We start from the raw sequence: 17,084 nt of genomic DNA on the forward strand, positions 1-17,084 counted from the left end.
TTGGTGAAGATCAGATGAAAACTATTTGAATAAGAGAGCAGAAACTGCTGTGGATGCGCCAGCCCGCTCGCCCCCTGCCAAGGATGAAACTATTATATGTCTCAATTTCAAAGGGCATATAAAAAAGGAATATTTGCCCTTTTTTTTTACTGAAATACAGTCCCAAGTAGCAGTTCTGAGATTTCACCCAGTAAGAATGGACACATGCAGTTTCATTTCGAGATGACTTTTTAAAGGCCATAAAGGTATAAAGGTTTGCCTGGAAAATCAATGTTTTACACATTTCTCTATGAAAATCATAACTAAACAAGGAGGAAACAGTAAGAGGCCTTTTGTTCATTTTTTTTTCATAAAAACTATGAAAAAGTTTCATTTTGGAAGAAATTTGTAAAAGCCATACAACAGTGGTGGATTAGCACCATTGAGGCTCATAGGCAGTGAAACCTTAGGGACCCATGCCCCTGGGGCCCCTATTCAATTAGTACCTACTAGAACACCAGTGCCCAGTCGATTTCACTCGTTTAAATTGTCCTGCCAGTGCCAAGGCTGGCAAAACAAAAAATTTGCAGGCTGTTTTTTAAATGCAAAAATGGAGAAAAAAATATTTAAAGACAATAAAACCACCAAATCGGACCGAAAATGGCCGCCATTTTACTATTGCACAATCCAATAATCCGGGGCATTGGAAAGCTTAATTAAGCATTCAAAATAGGAAGCGTCATTATGATTAGGAGCATGGGTTGCATTGCATTATACTTTTCTGACAATTTTGTAATTTTCTAGCAAAAGATTAACTGTCCACGTGCATTTCGTGAAAAACGTGAGAAAATAAAAATTAGTGTACATCGTGTGATTTTTCCTCGGGGAAAGCATGGGCATTACCGGTAAATTTGAATGTCGCATGGGAGACAGGGATACAGTTGTTGAGGTACACCACTGTTGAACGTTCAATATTTATACACACAAAATGCCATTGCATATCTTCACGTTCTCAAGTGTCAATTAGTGTCTCAAATGTCAATTAGTGTCTTAACAAGTCGTGGCACATATTACTCAATAACATCTGCCAATTACGAAGTGCAAAATGACCCCCTTTCACACCTACCGTTACCCTCAAAAAAGACCTCGTTCGCACCTACCCTTGCCTGCTCTCCGGAATGTCGTCAACAATCCCCATCGGAATTCATCAATAAAGAAGTATAAAAACACAAACAAAGAAATGTCCGCAAGTTTATTCAAACAAATTTATTTTTGACCAAAACTTCTTCTACCGCATTCATATCTACCAGTAGCGACTTCTTGTTGTTTCGACAATGGCCCCTCAGTCTGTACGATTATAGGGTGGTAGATTTCTGGAAAAAAACATGGCGGCCATTTTGATTATTTACAATTACACAACATATTTTTTACCAATTTAGCAGCCAGGATAGCGTTGTATCAATGTATAGCGCGCACCAGCTTTTTAATTTGAATTTTGGAGGTAAAACACTGCGCGCTATATGTGGAAACCTACGGTAAGTAAACAAGAGATGTGTTCGTCAGAAACACAATGCCCCCTACTGCCCCGCTTTGATATAAAATTTCTATTTATCATTTGGCAGGTATAGAAATCATCTCCCTTTAAAGCTTATTACTTCCCTAGGATTTTGTCCAATCCGATGGGGGGGGGGGGGGGGTGGGGGGGGATTCCTGTAGACAGTCAAAAATGACCATGTATCTATGGGCATAAGTCCACAAGTATGTAATGAACCCTACCATTCACAAATTAGTACAGGAAAGAAATGATAATTATATCATTAATAAAAAACTTTGACAAATCAATCATTTGAGTTATAAATAATCAAAATAAAAAATCTGTACAGTAACTGTGAAAAGAATTTATTACTTCTCTTGGATTTGTATTTTTGACCTTAGACCTTGAAGGATGACTTAGATTTTGACCCGGCATGACCCCTTTTCGAACTTGTACTATATATTGTCTAGATACAACTTCTGACCAAGTTTCGAAAAGATCAGATGAAAACTATTTGAATTAGAGAGCGGATACGAAAAGTGTGACAGACTGACAGACTTGACTGACGGACAGTGCAAAAACTATATACCCCCTTTTCTTCGAAAGGGGGCATAAAAACACTTTCCTCACGGTCTCATGGGGCCACTAAAAGTGGCAGTTGCCTACTCTGCCTAAGTGGTAAAATATAACTGACATACAATACCGGTAATACAGTTGTGTGGGAAAATGAATTTTTATGATATATGCAAGTCTCTGTCTAACACATTTCTTTGTAAAATTCCTAAATATACCAGTACTGTTGTAACTGCATTGTTGAGAAAACAGTTATTGTAACAAACTGAAAATAGCAAAACAATTTTTATAAAATTGTATGCTATGAACATATTTGTAATTTCTGATCAGTTTATAATGCATATTATATCTTATTTCTTTTAAGAATAATGACATGATTTTAGCATCTATGCAAATAACTTTAGAAGCTAAGTAGTCATAAAATTTTTAAATTTCTCAAAGGAATTTCTCACCAATATTGGCATACATATCTAAGAAGGAAATGGTAAAAGGAAAAAAATGTCTACTTACATTTCTTCAGTTTAATGCGTTATCTCTTCTTTTATTCAATGTTTTATTTCCCCGCACCATGCAATACTTCATTAAGCCAAAGAAAAAGTCAGTACAATTTTTTTTCACAACAACCTGATTCAAATACAATAAATATTTCAACCAGTCAAGTGTATTTAAATCCACACTAGGCGTTTTATCAAGAAAGTTTTTGTCACAAACGGCACAGGTCAGTCTACAAGGGATTAAGAAGTATTAACCGCATTCAAAGGTTCCAAACTACAAGAAATAAAAAGAAAATGGATATCTGATAACCAATCTTGATAGAAAACTAATAACATTATCGTTTTTCTACCAACAAAAGATGTAATTTATGTTCGCCAAACCAGAATATTGACCTTCAATCTTTTAAAATTGTCGGAGAATTCAATAAATCGGATCAAATGATCGCAATAATGTGAGAAGTATTTTAAAGACATGTCAAATTACCATTTTTTTAATATTTCTATAACATCTGATATTCTATTCCTAAGTTTGTCAATCAATTTCAATATCTATTCTTCCAAACAGACGCCATGTTCTCTTTATGTATGTTAATTAAATGTTTATCGAACACTTAGATAATATAAAAATGTCAATAATCACAAATCATTCCTTTCATTAATGCTTTACATACTCTTCAACAACATTAAAGGTCCATATGTATGATGATTGAAGGAAAAGTTTTGCTAAAGGACCAATCCCATTTTTTATTAGGACAATCGATTATTTAAGAACTAAGTTTGATTGTGTGCTATTTATCAGTCAATAAAAAGCAATCTGGAATTGTCATGTACACAAGTTCAATACTTATTACTTTTGTTTGTTGTAAAGTATAGTATTAAGAAAGATATGAAAAAATTACCAATTAGCTGATATTTTTAATAATGCACACATTATTTCGATTTGATAATGTTTTGGTAGATTTTTTAACAATGGTTATGTTACAAATAGCATATTGACTAGGGTTACAAAACCTAAGCACTGCATTCCATGCAACAACCATTTATTAATATATGAAGTTTGTAGCCCATTGGCAGTTTTCATGATGATGATGATGATGATGATGATGATGATGAACATTGCTGCTGCTGCTGATGTTTACTATGATTCAGGGCTGTCATTACTATAGTCAGGTAGTAAACAACAACAGCTTCTTATATATGATGTCCTTTTTAACACAGGTGGTATAATTATGTAACACTGTTACTTGGACAGGTTTGCAAGTGGTGGTTCAATAAACTAGCAAGAAGCAATCCACGCGAAAGATTACAGACCTCAGACACTTCTGATCAAATTTCTGAGGTGTGGTATTATTCTCGAAACTGTTGGACCGAAAAAAAAGTGTAATAATGTGTTTGGTTAAAAATAAAAAATAAACAAGGGCTGTTTGTAAAACATGCATGCCCCCCATATAGGCTGTCAGTTGCATTGGCTGCCATTGTGTAAATACGTTTTTTGTTACTGTGACCTTGACCTTTGACCTAGAGACCTGAAAATCAATAGGGGTCATCTGCCAGTAATGATCAATGTACCTATAAAGTTTCATGATCCTAGGCGTAAGCATTCTTGAGTTATCATCTGGAAACCATTTTAATATTTCAAGTCACTGTGACCTTGACCTTTGACCTAGTGACCTGAAAATCAATAGGAGTCATCTGCCAGTTGATATCAATGTACCTATGAAGTTTCATGATCCTAGGCGTAAGCATTCTTGAGTTATCATCCTGAAACCATTTTACTGTTTCGAGTCACTGTGACCTTGACCTTTGACCTAGTGACCTGAAAATCAATAGGGGTCATCTGCCAGTCATGATCAATGTACCCATAAAGTTTCATGATCTTAGGTCTTAGCATTCTTGAGTTATCATCCGAAAAACCATCTGGTGGACGGACTGACCGAAGGACGGACCGACCGACATGTGCAAAACAATATACCCCCTCTTCTTCTAATGGGGGCATAATAAGAAATATGGCAAAAAAAGTACGGAATGGATTTCCTTTATTTTACTTCGTTCGATTATTTAACTTTAAAATAACACAGATTTTACCAACCATGCAGTCAACTTGCTTCTTTGCTGGTGACGCAACAAAATCTAAGCGCAATTCTTAGAAACAGTCAATATTGCACCTTGTTTGTATTGATCAATGACCTCTCTTCATTTTTACTTGAAAATTTTACCATGTTTTTATAGAACGGGTTTCATTTTAGTTGCTATTTTATTGCATTTAGAATTGTTAAACATTGTGAACAATATTATGAATAATAACAATAAACTCTATTAAAGGTATTTACTATTGATTGGTTTAACGTCACACACCTTGAAATGAAGTACATGTTAATCAATACATATAGATGCCATTTGAAAGTATGCAAAATTGTCATAAAATCTATAGCCTAGTTAGCAAGTAATTTATTATTTTTTAACATTTTAAAACCGAAAGTAGGAATTCTATACTTACCGGTATACGTCCATTTTGACAAACATGATTATTTTTAAGTTTTAAAGCGCAAATAATGCAGGTTTCTACCTTGTAACCACCAGATAATTATATTCTAATTGAGATAGATAAAATTAAATCTTTAGCCAAGTTATAATAATTTATTATTTTTCAAACGGTACCTTATTTTAAACAGAAAGTAGGATTTCTAGACGTATACCTCCATTTAGTCAAAAGCGATTATTTTACATGTTTTAAAGCGAAAAAGAGACGAAATTCTACCTTGTAACCACCAGATATATTCTAATTGGCATAGATAAAATATGTTTCTCATTTATACCTAAATTTACTACGCCTATATTTCATTTCAAGGTGTGTGGCTTTAAGCAGATCAAGGTCCGGTAAAAATCTGGTGAGGTCTGGTAAATCTAAAAAGTAATTGGACCGCATGCACGGTAAGTTTTTTTGTCTTTTGCATGGTTAAAGCAGGCAAAACATACTAGAAGTTTTTTACTTTTGAAGAAAACAATTGTGACTCAATGATAATTCCTGAGATATATATTCATGATAATGAACTTATGTATCGCAATATCATAGCAGATCTTCATTTATAAGTATGTTTGTCCATTTATATTTAGTAAAAAAACAGTCAAAAAACCATCTCCAATTTAATGTTTCAATTTATAATGTACACCATGGCCACCATGGTATTATATTGGCTATGGTGCCTGTTCGTGTTTATCAAGGTCACCCATAAAATACCAAGACAAACAATCGTCAGAAAAATGGTTGGCCAAGGTGACCATGGTAGAAATGAGCTTCGCCAGACCGATCTATTCCTACCATGTAAGACCATGAACTTCTACCATGGTTGACCATGGTATACTATGACAAGACACAATGGACCTATGTTCTTGCTTTGACTTTTGTCCAAACATAAAATATGATATTAAAACCTTTATTTATTACATAATACTAAATATTGTCTGACTGTGTTATCCAAACAATACAACTTTTGGAAGTTATATGAAGTGTTGATATTTCTTGATAGTGGATGCTTTTAATTTTCTTATATGCATCCATTCACTATGCTTAAGTAGATTGTTTCTGATTGATCAATTTATATTTAAATTCAAATCTTTGCACAGAGGGTGAGAAAATGGAAGATAACTGCATGGTTTGTGAATTTCATTACTTGTTTACAGCTTATATAATCTCCAATGTAATGTGCATGATTTAATATGGGAAAATAAGTAAAACAAGGGACAAAATTGTCACAAAACCAGGTTTTCATTGTGAAAAAAAAAAATGATAATGGGAGAAAACTCAAACTGAACTTTTGAAATGAACAAACAAAATTAACCCCCTTTGTAAGTTTGTTTTTAAAAAAAATCTATTTTTAGTCGTGGCGACCTTGACATTGGAGATATTGACGTGATTCTTTCGTGCGACACACCGTCCCATGATGGTGAACAAATGTGCCAAATGATTTTAAAATCTCACAATGAATGACATAGTTATGGCCAGGACAAGCTCATTTATGGCCATTTTTGACCTTTGAACTCAAAGTGTTACCTTGACCTTGGAGATATCGACGTAATTATTTCACGCGACACACCGTCCAATGATGGTGAACAAATGTGCCAAATGATTTTAAAATCTGACAATGAACGACATAGTTATGGCCCGGACAAGCTTGTTCCGCCAGCCCGCCAGCCAGCCAGCCAGCCCGCCAGCCAGCCAGCCATCCCGCCCGAATTCGCCAATCTAATAACCAGTTTTTTCCTTCGGAAAACCTGGTTAAAAAGGTGGATATCGCAAAACATGGTAGATTATGATATTTATTGACAAATGGCAATTAAAAAGTTGTGGTGCTATTTAACAAAATATGGTCTACCATCGTGCACAACTGCTCTTCTGTAAATTCGGGTCATGAAAATTGTGATCTAAGGTACCGGAAGCCCTGGGCTTAAGAGAAAGCTGTCAGCAAAAAATGCCAATTATGACAGACTTAAAAACAACAAATTTGGTCACATTGATTTTTTAGCTCCACAGTAACATACAACAGCTGAATTTGGCCTGCAAATTACCAAGTTAATCTCTCTTACATGTAGTCACAAGATTAAAACAGTTGTTTCAACATTTTGACAGCTTGTGGAGTTATGCTCAAAGCTAATAATCCAATATTTGCGTAATCTTACCACACTTAAAGCCCATAGACATTAATTAAAGAAAACTAATTCAAAGTGAGTATTTCAGATGTAAACACACGGTGCGCAAAATGTAATACATTTGTCATTATTAGGGGGAAACAAATTCCAAATTAATTATGCTATATTTACTTATAATGCTGCTCATGAATTTCTTACTATACATCAAAAGAAAATCACACTTTTTTTCTCCGGATTGAGTTGCATGTGGTTGGAAAGAGCATATTTATCTTACTTCAAACTCTGCTACACAAAGGAAAAATATATTCACACATATCTGTGATTTGTGACATATAAATTATTGTAAATAACATGAAAATGCTATAAATTTAAAGTGAAACTATAGCCTAGATTGAGTTTAAAACAAGATTCTGTGTTTCATAAAATGTAAATGCCCCCCCCCCCTTTCATTGGTGCAGAAGTATTAAAAATCAAAACAAGTGTTTTTAACCCTTTGCATGCTGGGAAATTTGTTGTCTGCTAAAATGTCGTCTGTTGAATTTCTAAAATTAGCATTTTCTTCAAAAATGTTCAAAGAATACTATCAGAATAGCAAACAGTTTGGATCCAGATGAGACGCCACCTTCTGTGGCGTCTCATCTGGATCCAAACTGTTTGCAAAGGCCTTAAAAATTCGGTTCCCGCACTGAAAGAGTTAATGAAATCATTTATATTTTAAATACAGAAATAATTTTCATTTTACAATGAAATTCACTCATATGTTACAATATATCGATGGTCCCAATTCAAAATGCCGAACTTACAAAAACACAAGTTTTCAAGAGACGTATTTTTGTTAAACATTTCTTGCACAAAATCAAATAAATATTATTTTTAACATTTTTAAAAGTGTCTCGTGATAGAGCATGTTCGTATGGAATTAATTTGACGTTAAGTTAATAAATCTGCTGTAAAATGTATCTTCGTCATTTAGACTTGCATTTATGTGATGTTTCGGCAAATTGGACAGCTAATTGTAATAGATATCGTTTCAATAGAATAAATTATTCCACTGTTTTCCATTAGATATAGCAAAGCAATGCGTGTTTTTCTGTTTTACACGGTGGCACAGAGGTGACAACCGCAATTCTTTATTTATATTGTGGCCTCAGCTTAGTAACTTGTGGGAACAACTTATAAAGTTGAGGGAACAACTTCATAAGTTGTGGCTTCAACTTAATAACTTGTGGAAACAACTTTTAAAATAACTTGTGGAAACAACTAAGTACGTTGTCCCCACAACTTATTAAGTTGAGACCTCAGCTTAGTAACTTGTGGCCACAACTTCCTTACTTGTTCCCAAAACTTATTAAGTTGAAGCCTCAACTTTGTAATTTGTTCATTTAACTTACTAAGTTATTCCTTCAACTTAATAACTTGCGGGAACAACTTTGCAAGTTGAGGCCTCAACTTAGAAACTTGTGGAGACAACTTCATAACTTGTTCCCACAACTTATTAGTTGTTGCCTCAACTAAATAACTTGTGGGACCTACTAAGTTGAGGCCACTACTTTAAGTTTAACCAATCAGATCGGCGTTTCATCTTTACCGTTTTATCACAATTAGTACCCCTTATACTACTAGGTGCTCGGGTTCGAGCGCCGGTCTGAGCACTATCCCTGTAAGCTATAGATCCCCGATTCGAACCCTGTCTGAGCACATGCCATGTAAGCCATGGATCCCAGATTTGAGACCCTATCTGAGCAATCGCCAAGTTAGCGACTGGGCTCAGGGTTCGAACGCTGGTGTGAAAACTAGCCACATAAGCGACGGATTCCGGTTTCGAATCCAGGCCTGATAGCTCCCTTTTTGAACGATGGGTCTTTGGGTTTTAGCCCCAGTCCAAGGACTTTCCCTGTAAGCGACTGGGACCCCAGTCTGAGCATTCGCACTCTACGTAACGGGTCCCGGTTTGGAGGCCCTGCCCGAGCACTCATCCTGTATGCTATGGGCCCCGGGCTAAAATCCCGGCTAAGTACTTACCATTTAAGCGAACGGACCCTGATCCAAGTCATAGTCTAAGCGCCGGACCCGAAAAATGCGGGATTTATAGTTACAGGGCTAGTGCTCAGACCGGCGCTCGAACCCGAACACCCATCGCTTGCAAGGCGAGCTCTTATTCCGGGACTCGAAACCAGGAAATGTTGCTTACGGAGCTAGTGCTCATTTCAGCAACCGGTCGCTTAGAAGGCGAGTGCTCAGTATGGTATGTTAGCGACGGCTGTTTGGTTCGAGTCCCTGTGTGAACCCGTAGCTTTCGGTGCGAGTGCTCAGACTGAGGTTCCCAAACGGGATCCTTCCCTTACTGGGCAAGTGGTAAGACACAGGCTTGAACCCGGGATCCATAGCTTTCAGGGCTAGTACTCAGACTGGGGCTCGAAGCCGGGACCTGTCACTGTTGGTGCACCGAGGCTCGATCTAGAGACCCAAAGCTTTCAGGGCTAATGCTCCACCGTGATTCAAACCCAGGGACCGCCGAAAACTTAGGCATCTAGCTCTCCCCACGTAAACGATGGTTCCCGGGATCGAGCCCCGGTCAGAGCAATCGCCCTTTACAAGAAGGGTCCCGGGTTCGAATCCAAAATCCATGGACCATTCTCTTATGAAGCGAGTGCTTCGGGACTCGAAACCGGGATCCGACGCTTACGTTGCTAGTTCTCAGACCAGGGATGGAATCCTGAACCCAGTCGCTAACAAGGCAAGTGCTCAAACAGGGGCTCAATCCTGGGATCCATAGCTTCGTCAATTTACCTTAAACATACATGGCTATATTGATACTTAAATAATATAATTAGCGCGCAAAATGCCGAAGTTACAATTTTTTGCAGCTTCGTCATTTTGACTTCATTCAATTGCGGTTCGTCATTACATCACATGACTTTTTTGAGCTGTTGCGATTGGTTAACTAGTTCGTTATTTTGGGGGTATATGCGCATTGATTTCCCGCTTTGCACAGTATCAAAATCGCGAAATGCCAAAAAATGTAGGTTCGGCATTTTGAATTGGGACCATCGATATGGTACTGTTTTTGTCAGATCCACGATATATAATTTATCATTTAAAGCAATTTGCCAAAGTTGTGTCCGTTGATCCCTTTACCACTTAACTACGCATTTTGATGCATTTGTAGTCCCTCAGAAAGTTAAATTTATTTAAAGACCTTTCTTACTAGATTCAAATTTTAAAGGCTTTATTTCCAAACCTTACGTACTGATGAGCAGCAATCAGCATAAAACCTGAACAGACTGCAAGTTACAACCTGAGTGAGAAAGGTTTATCTGCATCTAGCATTTAACTGCTAACACATTGGCATGCATCATTTTCACATAAAACACTGAATTAAAGGCACATCATTCAGGAAAAAAATATGTCATGCACATCTACCCTTTATAGCGATGACATGTTTAAAATTTCAATTTAATTGCTTGAGAATTTGAAATTGATTTTCTCCACTAACAGATACCGCTTAAATTTTTGGCAGCCATGCCAATGGCAAAGTCCAAGGGCATGTAACTCAAGGAATGAGAGAACATAAGAATCAAGTTTTGGACATCAAAATTCCATGGTGATAAACACTTTACCACTTAGATACATATTTGTACGCATTTGTAGTCCCTTAGAAAGTTAAATTTAATTTAAGGCCTTTTGAACTAGATTCAAGTTTTAAAGTTTTCATTTCCAACACTAAATAAGTTACTGATGAGCAGCAAACAGTATAAAACTTTAACAGACTGCGAGTTACTTGCAGGCTGATCTGGTTTTATGCTGCTTGCACATAGCCATTTTCACTTTGCTTCTGAGTGGGAAAGGGTTTGCATAAAAATCGTGTCTTTATACATCAAAATTCCATGGTGATGAAAACATTCAATTTTCAAGAAATGAAGTGCTTGGGAAATGTGGAATTTGTTTGATTCAAAAACTAGTGGTATAAATGTATTTGAATGGACCATTGCCCATGGCCATGTTCAAAGGTAAAGAACTAAGAAATGCCTAGATATATATGGGCATACAAAGTTCCATGCACATATACACTTTATAGTGAAGATATCTATTTTGTTTGAATTGACTCTCTTGAGAAATGCAGAAGGAAGGGGGAGGGGGCGGTTATTAATGAAAACAAGAGCACCGCATAACGGGTGCCATGCTCGTCTGCGAAAGTTTGTCAGATTTTTTTTTTTTTTTAGAGGTCAGTTACCTTGACCTTTGACCTAGTGACCCAAAATGGGTGTGGCGTGTAGAAGGTGCATCTACATATGAAGTTTCAAAGTTGTAGGTGAAAGCACTTTGATTTTAGAGGCAATGTTAAGGTTTTTGTTACAGTTTTATATTAGAGGTCACAGTAACCTTAACCGTTGACCTAGTGACCCAAAAATGGGTGTGGCATGTAGAACTCATCAAGGTGCATCTACATATAAAGTTTCAAAGTTGTAGGTGGAAGCACTTTGATTTCAGAGCCAATGTTAAGGTGTTAGCACGAGGCCTACGGCAGACGAGCTGGCTTTGACAATAGCTCAGGTTTTCTCCGAAAACAGCCTCGCTAAAAGGGTGATGTTTTCATAGGCAACTATTCCTTTTCAGATAACAGTGTTTACTTTTCAAGTGCACTTCCCAAATCTATTTGACTAAGTTTTAAAAAAGGAACTATTCACAACTGCAGTAGTGATAAAATGCAAACATGCTTAAGTGCTATTTTCAACCATTGTAATATACAAAGACTTGTATTTAAACAAAGGTTAGGATTGACCTTTTAACAGAGCTTTATTTAAACACAAGTAATCTCTTCCTCTGTTCAACATCATAAAGCAAACATAAAATAAAAAAATATTGAAAGAAAAGTACACTTACTTTTGTTGTTTAGTACAAACATTGTATCATGTTTTTTAATCCTTTTGATTTCTTTCCAAGGAAAATGGCAACAGCTACCTCATTGTTATTGTCATGGCAACAGCTACCTCATTGTTATTGTCATGGCAACAGCAACCTCATTGTTATTGTCATGGCAACAGCTACCTCATTGTTATTTTCCAAGATATATCCAAGTAGTCACTAAATCCATTTTAAAAAGCACATAGCAGTTTACTTTTGGTCAACGAACCTTTAAGTCACTTCATAAAACCAACAGATGTCACTGTGCTATTACACAGACTTTAACGATCTTTGAACCATCCTAGGTGCACTATTGATTCTAAATACTAAAAACGAGCTAAATACAAAAGCTGCAAATCATGTTTTCTGTGTGATTGATTCAGAATCATATAAAAAATATATTCTGCAAATTGCTGTATATAGACACTTTATTCAAAAGATTTAAGACTTTTGTTATAAAATTAAAACTTAAGTTTCCAACATCTTGAAAAATTATGAAATAATATCCAATTGACCACTTTCTATAAAAGCTTTCTTTAGAAAATAAAACATTTCAAATAAGATCTTATATATCAAACCATTCTTATACTTTGCACGGAACTTAAACAAAATTAAAATTCACTACATTTCTTCAATAATTTAGTGCAACAATATTTATTTTTTTCAAAACTCAAATTTTAACAGAAAAATAATTCCTCACAGTAAAGCTACATGTGTTCATTTTTCACTGAATGCAATTTTGTAGAAAACGTTTGGAGGACAAACAAGAAAACTATTTAAATGCAACGAAAAAGATGTTCACATGTTTGCACAGAATTTTTTCACACGAGATCAAAACTTGTCGAGTAATCAATTTTAGTATCCGATTCCCATAGCAGAATTTGACTCTGAGTATATACCAAACAAGACCAGTGTATGAAGACTGTAACCATGCACAAATGGGCCCATTTGTTGTCTGTCTTTGAAACGAATTGTTACAATACTGCATTATCTTCAAATAATATCCATAAAAAGGCCTGAATCAAACAACTACACATTACAAATGTTTTAATTCATAACCCTCAATGTTCTTTCTCAGACTATCATTTGTATTGCGACTCAACACCGTACAAATTCATAAATTTACGCCAAACCAATCTACCACTTATCTAAAACACACACTGTTACGGTGTTCTAGCATCAAACAGTGGATACAACTTATTAAATAGATTTAAAAGGCAAAGAAAATAAGTGTATCTGTAACCCCAATCTTACATTGTTACAAATTAGGCAAACATAATGCAACAAATCAATTCCGAATGAACATATCTGAACGGCATTATCCAAGATAATTCAGACTGCAAAATTTATTATGTACGAAAACCATGTTTTTTTAACAGATAAATCAGCCTTACAAATCTGAGCTGGTATCTTTCGACAGATGAATACACAGAACATTACACATTAAACTATACAATTAAACAATTACTGTTATCAGTTATTCCACTGCGGTTGACACATATTTATTTACAAGTAATTGTCGAAACCCTGACATGGCAGTTTTTACATGGGTCAGTTATTAAACAGCTTAACAAAATTCTTTTAAAAAACCAAACATAGCTGTTATGTTATTGCGTATGTTAATATTTTCATCATTTATGCTTTTGTTTTGTTATATATTACTAGTGATGTTTATGATGATGATGATGATGATGACCATGATGACCATGATGATGATAAATGATATAAATGATATTAATCATGATGATGTTGTTGATGATGGATATGAACAAAATAATCTAATGATGAGGCACATAGAACAAGAGCTGTCAGAGGACAGTGCGCTCGACTATTCCAGTGCTTGACAGTATAACATAAGCCATCATGGAGGGGGGAGGGTCATAATGTGGGTGTGTGATCATTTAATAGATGATCTTTCAATAAGAAAACACACGTTTTTTTTTTGGGGGGGGGGGGGGGTTGGGGGGTATAATGTGGGTGTGTGATCATTTAATAGATGATCTTTGAAAAATAAGAAAAAATTGTGGTATGTAAGGTAAGTGTTGTTTTCTCAAACTTTAACATAGATTTATCAATAATATGCATATTCTAAGTATAAAAGGGGCCATAATTCTGTCAAAATGCTTGATACAGTTGTCTGCTCTTGTTTATAGGTTGGGGTCATGTTGGTAAACAAGTATGCAAAATATGAACGCAATATGTCAAGGGACACAGGAAATATTTGGGGTAGTACGCACACTTTAACATAGATTTATCAATAACATGCATATTCTAAGTAAAAAAGAGGCAATAATTCTGTCAAAATGCTCGATACAGTTGTCTGCTCTTGTTTATAGGTTGGGGTCATGATTGTTAGCAACTATGCAAAATATGAAAGCAATATGTCAAGGGACACAGGAAATATTTGGGGTAGTATGCAAACTTTAACATAGATTTATCAACAAGATTTTTTTGAGAAATACAATGCCCCCCAGTAAGCCAAATATGAAGTTGCTATGTAGTTTATCAGGGTTGCCACCAACCTGATAAAAAAATAGTTGTTTCCCTTGTTTGAACCATGCTTAATCCTTATAATGCCTATTTCCAGTAACTGTGACCTTCACCTGTGACCTTGACCTTTGACCTAGTGACCTCAAAATCAATAGGGGTCATCTGGGAGTCATGATCAATGTACCTATGAAGTTTCATGATCCTAGCCCCAAGCGTTCTTGAGTTATCATCCGGAAACCACCTGGTGGACGGACCTACCGACCTACCGACCGACCGACATGAGCAAAGCAATATACCCCCTCTTCTTTGAAGGGGGGCATAATAATATGCATATTCTAAGTATAAAAGGGGCCATAATTCTGTCAAAATGCTTGATACAGTTGTCTGCTCTTGTTTATAGGTTGGGGTCATAATGATAAACAAGTATGCAAAATACGAAAGCAATCAAAGGACATTGAAAATATTTGGGGTAGTACGCAAACTTTAACATTTGCACGCAAACAGACACGGGAACGGACACGGGAACAGCAACGTCGAATCTGGGGTGAGTAGGATAGCTCCACTATATATATTTCATATATAATAGTCGAGCTAAAAACGGCATGCGTCAAAAAGACTTCACACATTGTAAAATCCTGCTTATAACTCATTTCCTATATAACTGCTCAAATGGTATGCTCAGGTACTGCTTAAAAGAACCCTGGGTACCCATAAGTATACTGCAATGTACCGTGGGTATGGAAAATTCGCTTAAAGGCTACCATCCATACTCCTGGGTACATTTTAGTATAGTTTCCGTACCCCAGGTACTTTTAAGTAGTACTTGAGCTAACAATGACCTATCATGCCTTTTTACATTACCTTAACAACCATCACGTGCATTCCTACTATACCTTTCACGATTTTACTCTTCTGCTCCGAAAACTTCTCTGCCTCTTCCTCAACCCTCAACTTCAGGCTCAGACTGGTTCGCTCCTGTGCCGACATTGCGCGAAACCCCCTCACTGGGCCGTTCTCTGAAGCCTTGTGGGGTTTTTCGCTGGAAACTCGGACTGCTCCTTCGCGCCTAATCATGGTCGGCTGCCGATTACGACAGCTTGCCGACTTTGATCTGTCCTCAATCATTGTTGCTTTCGTGTCGGAGTGATCTCCCTTGCTAGAAATTGTGCTAAGAGGGCTCAAGGTTCCGCTTACTGCAAAAACAAAACAAACAATAAATAAGGGACAAAAGGGTCATGATGGCTCTAATGTTCTCACCTGAGTTCAAGGTACATCAATTGTTAAGGTCTTTATCTGGTGACCTAATTTTTTCCCATAATCACCCGTTGGCCTCGATATCGTCAAGATAAACATACTGACCAAGTTTAATCAAGATTCAGTCGTAAATGTCACCTCTAGAATAAAAAAGTTTTTCTCAGATTTTACATGATAACCTGATTTTTGGAGGCACATGACCCAGATTCAAAGTAAACCTAGATGTTTTGAGTCATAAATGTGGCCTCTAGAGAGGTAACAAGGTTCTAAAATTTGACCTTGTGACCTAGTTTTTTCGGACACACATGGCTCATATTATAACTCGGTTTAGATGTTGTCAAGATGAACATTCTTACCAAGTTTCATTTGATGAGAATGTGTTTTTAGAGAGTTAACAAGCTAGTAGTCGATGATGATGACACACAACTCAAAAACCCTGACATAGAGTGACCACAAAAGATAAACATGAGCACATTGTGCTGGGTGAGCTAAAAAGTGGGAAGAAATAAGCAGTAAGAAAAGAAGAACCAAAACAAATAATTTGAAGTAAGGAGTGAAAAGAAAATGTATGTGTTACAAAAGAAATAATTTTAAAGTGAAATGAAGAAACAGAAATATAAAAAGAAGGAAAACTTAGTTTTGTTATTACATTGCAGGTTCCTCGTATTACAATTAGTTATTTCGTGATATCCTTTTTTTTCACACACTTTAATTCACTATTTTCCAACTCTCATAACTAAATCCAGTTTGCTTTGTTTTTAATAGATAGGCAGTGAAAACTGCTGTTTAGTGTTTTCACTCCATTGGGGCATAAACAAATAAGCCCTCTTATTGGTCATTCTATCATTCTTATCAACAAATAAGTGCTTGATAATTCTTTAAGTGTTATGAAAATTCTTTTTTCACCAAATGTAAATTGATAAACATATGCATATTGTATTTCAATTTTCGAAATTTGATGATTCTATTAAGTGTCTATCAGAAGTTCAAGTAATATGACCCAATTTTTTATGGGCGTAGAAAAATTGGAGGAGGAACAATTAATGAGGGTAGAAGTCTTTTATCATTTTCCATCATTTCTGATGTAAAAATACTGATTAAAGAAAGAATATACTACGCAATAACTATTGCATTTCATTATATAGTTATTTGTGAAGAATGCAACAGTATTTTCTAGTAAAATATTTAACAAACATCAATGGTTTGGT

At 35.9% G+C, this 17,084-nt stretch overlaps 1 protein-coding gene across 11 annotated transcripts in view; it reads right to left on the bottom strand.

Moving 5' to 3' along the window:
• Positions 1-17,084, bottom strand: part of LOC127847242 (uncharacterized) — a 167,432-nt gene that overhangs the window by 125,681 nt on the left and 24,667 nt on the right. For all 11 annotated transcript variants that reach the window (XM_052379021.1, XM_052379018.1, XM_052379013.1 and 8 more), the window contains exon 4: positions 15,516-15,815. In XM_052379021.1, coding sequence (XP_052234981.1) covers positions 15,516-15,815 — 300 coding nt within the window. The remainder of the gene's footprint in view (positions 1-15,515; positions 15,816-17,084) is intronic.

The sequence above is a fragment of the Dreissena polymorpha genome, chromosome 10, assembly GCF_020536995.1.
Source record: "Dreissena polymorpha isolate Duluth1 chromosome 10, UMN_Dpol_1.0, whole genome shotgun sequence".
Classification (NCBI taxonomy): Eukaryota; Metazoa; Mollusca; class Bivalvia; order Myida; family Dreissenidae; genus Dreissena; species Dreissena polymorpha.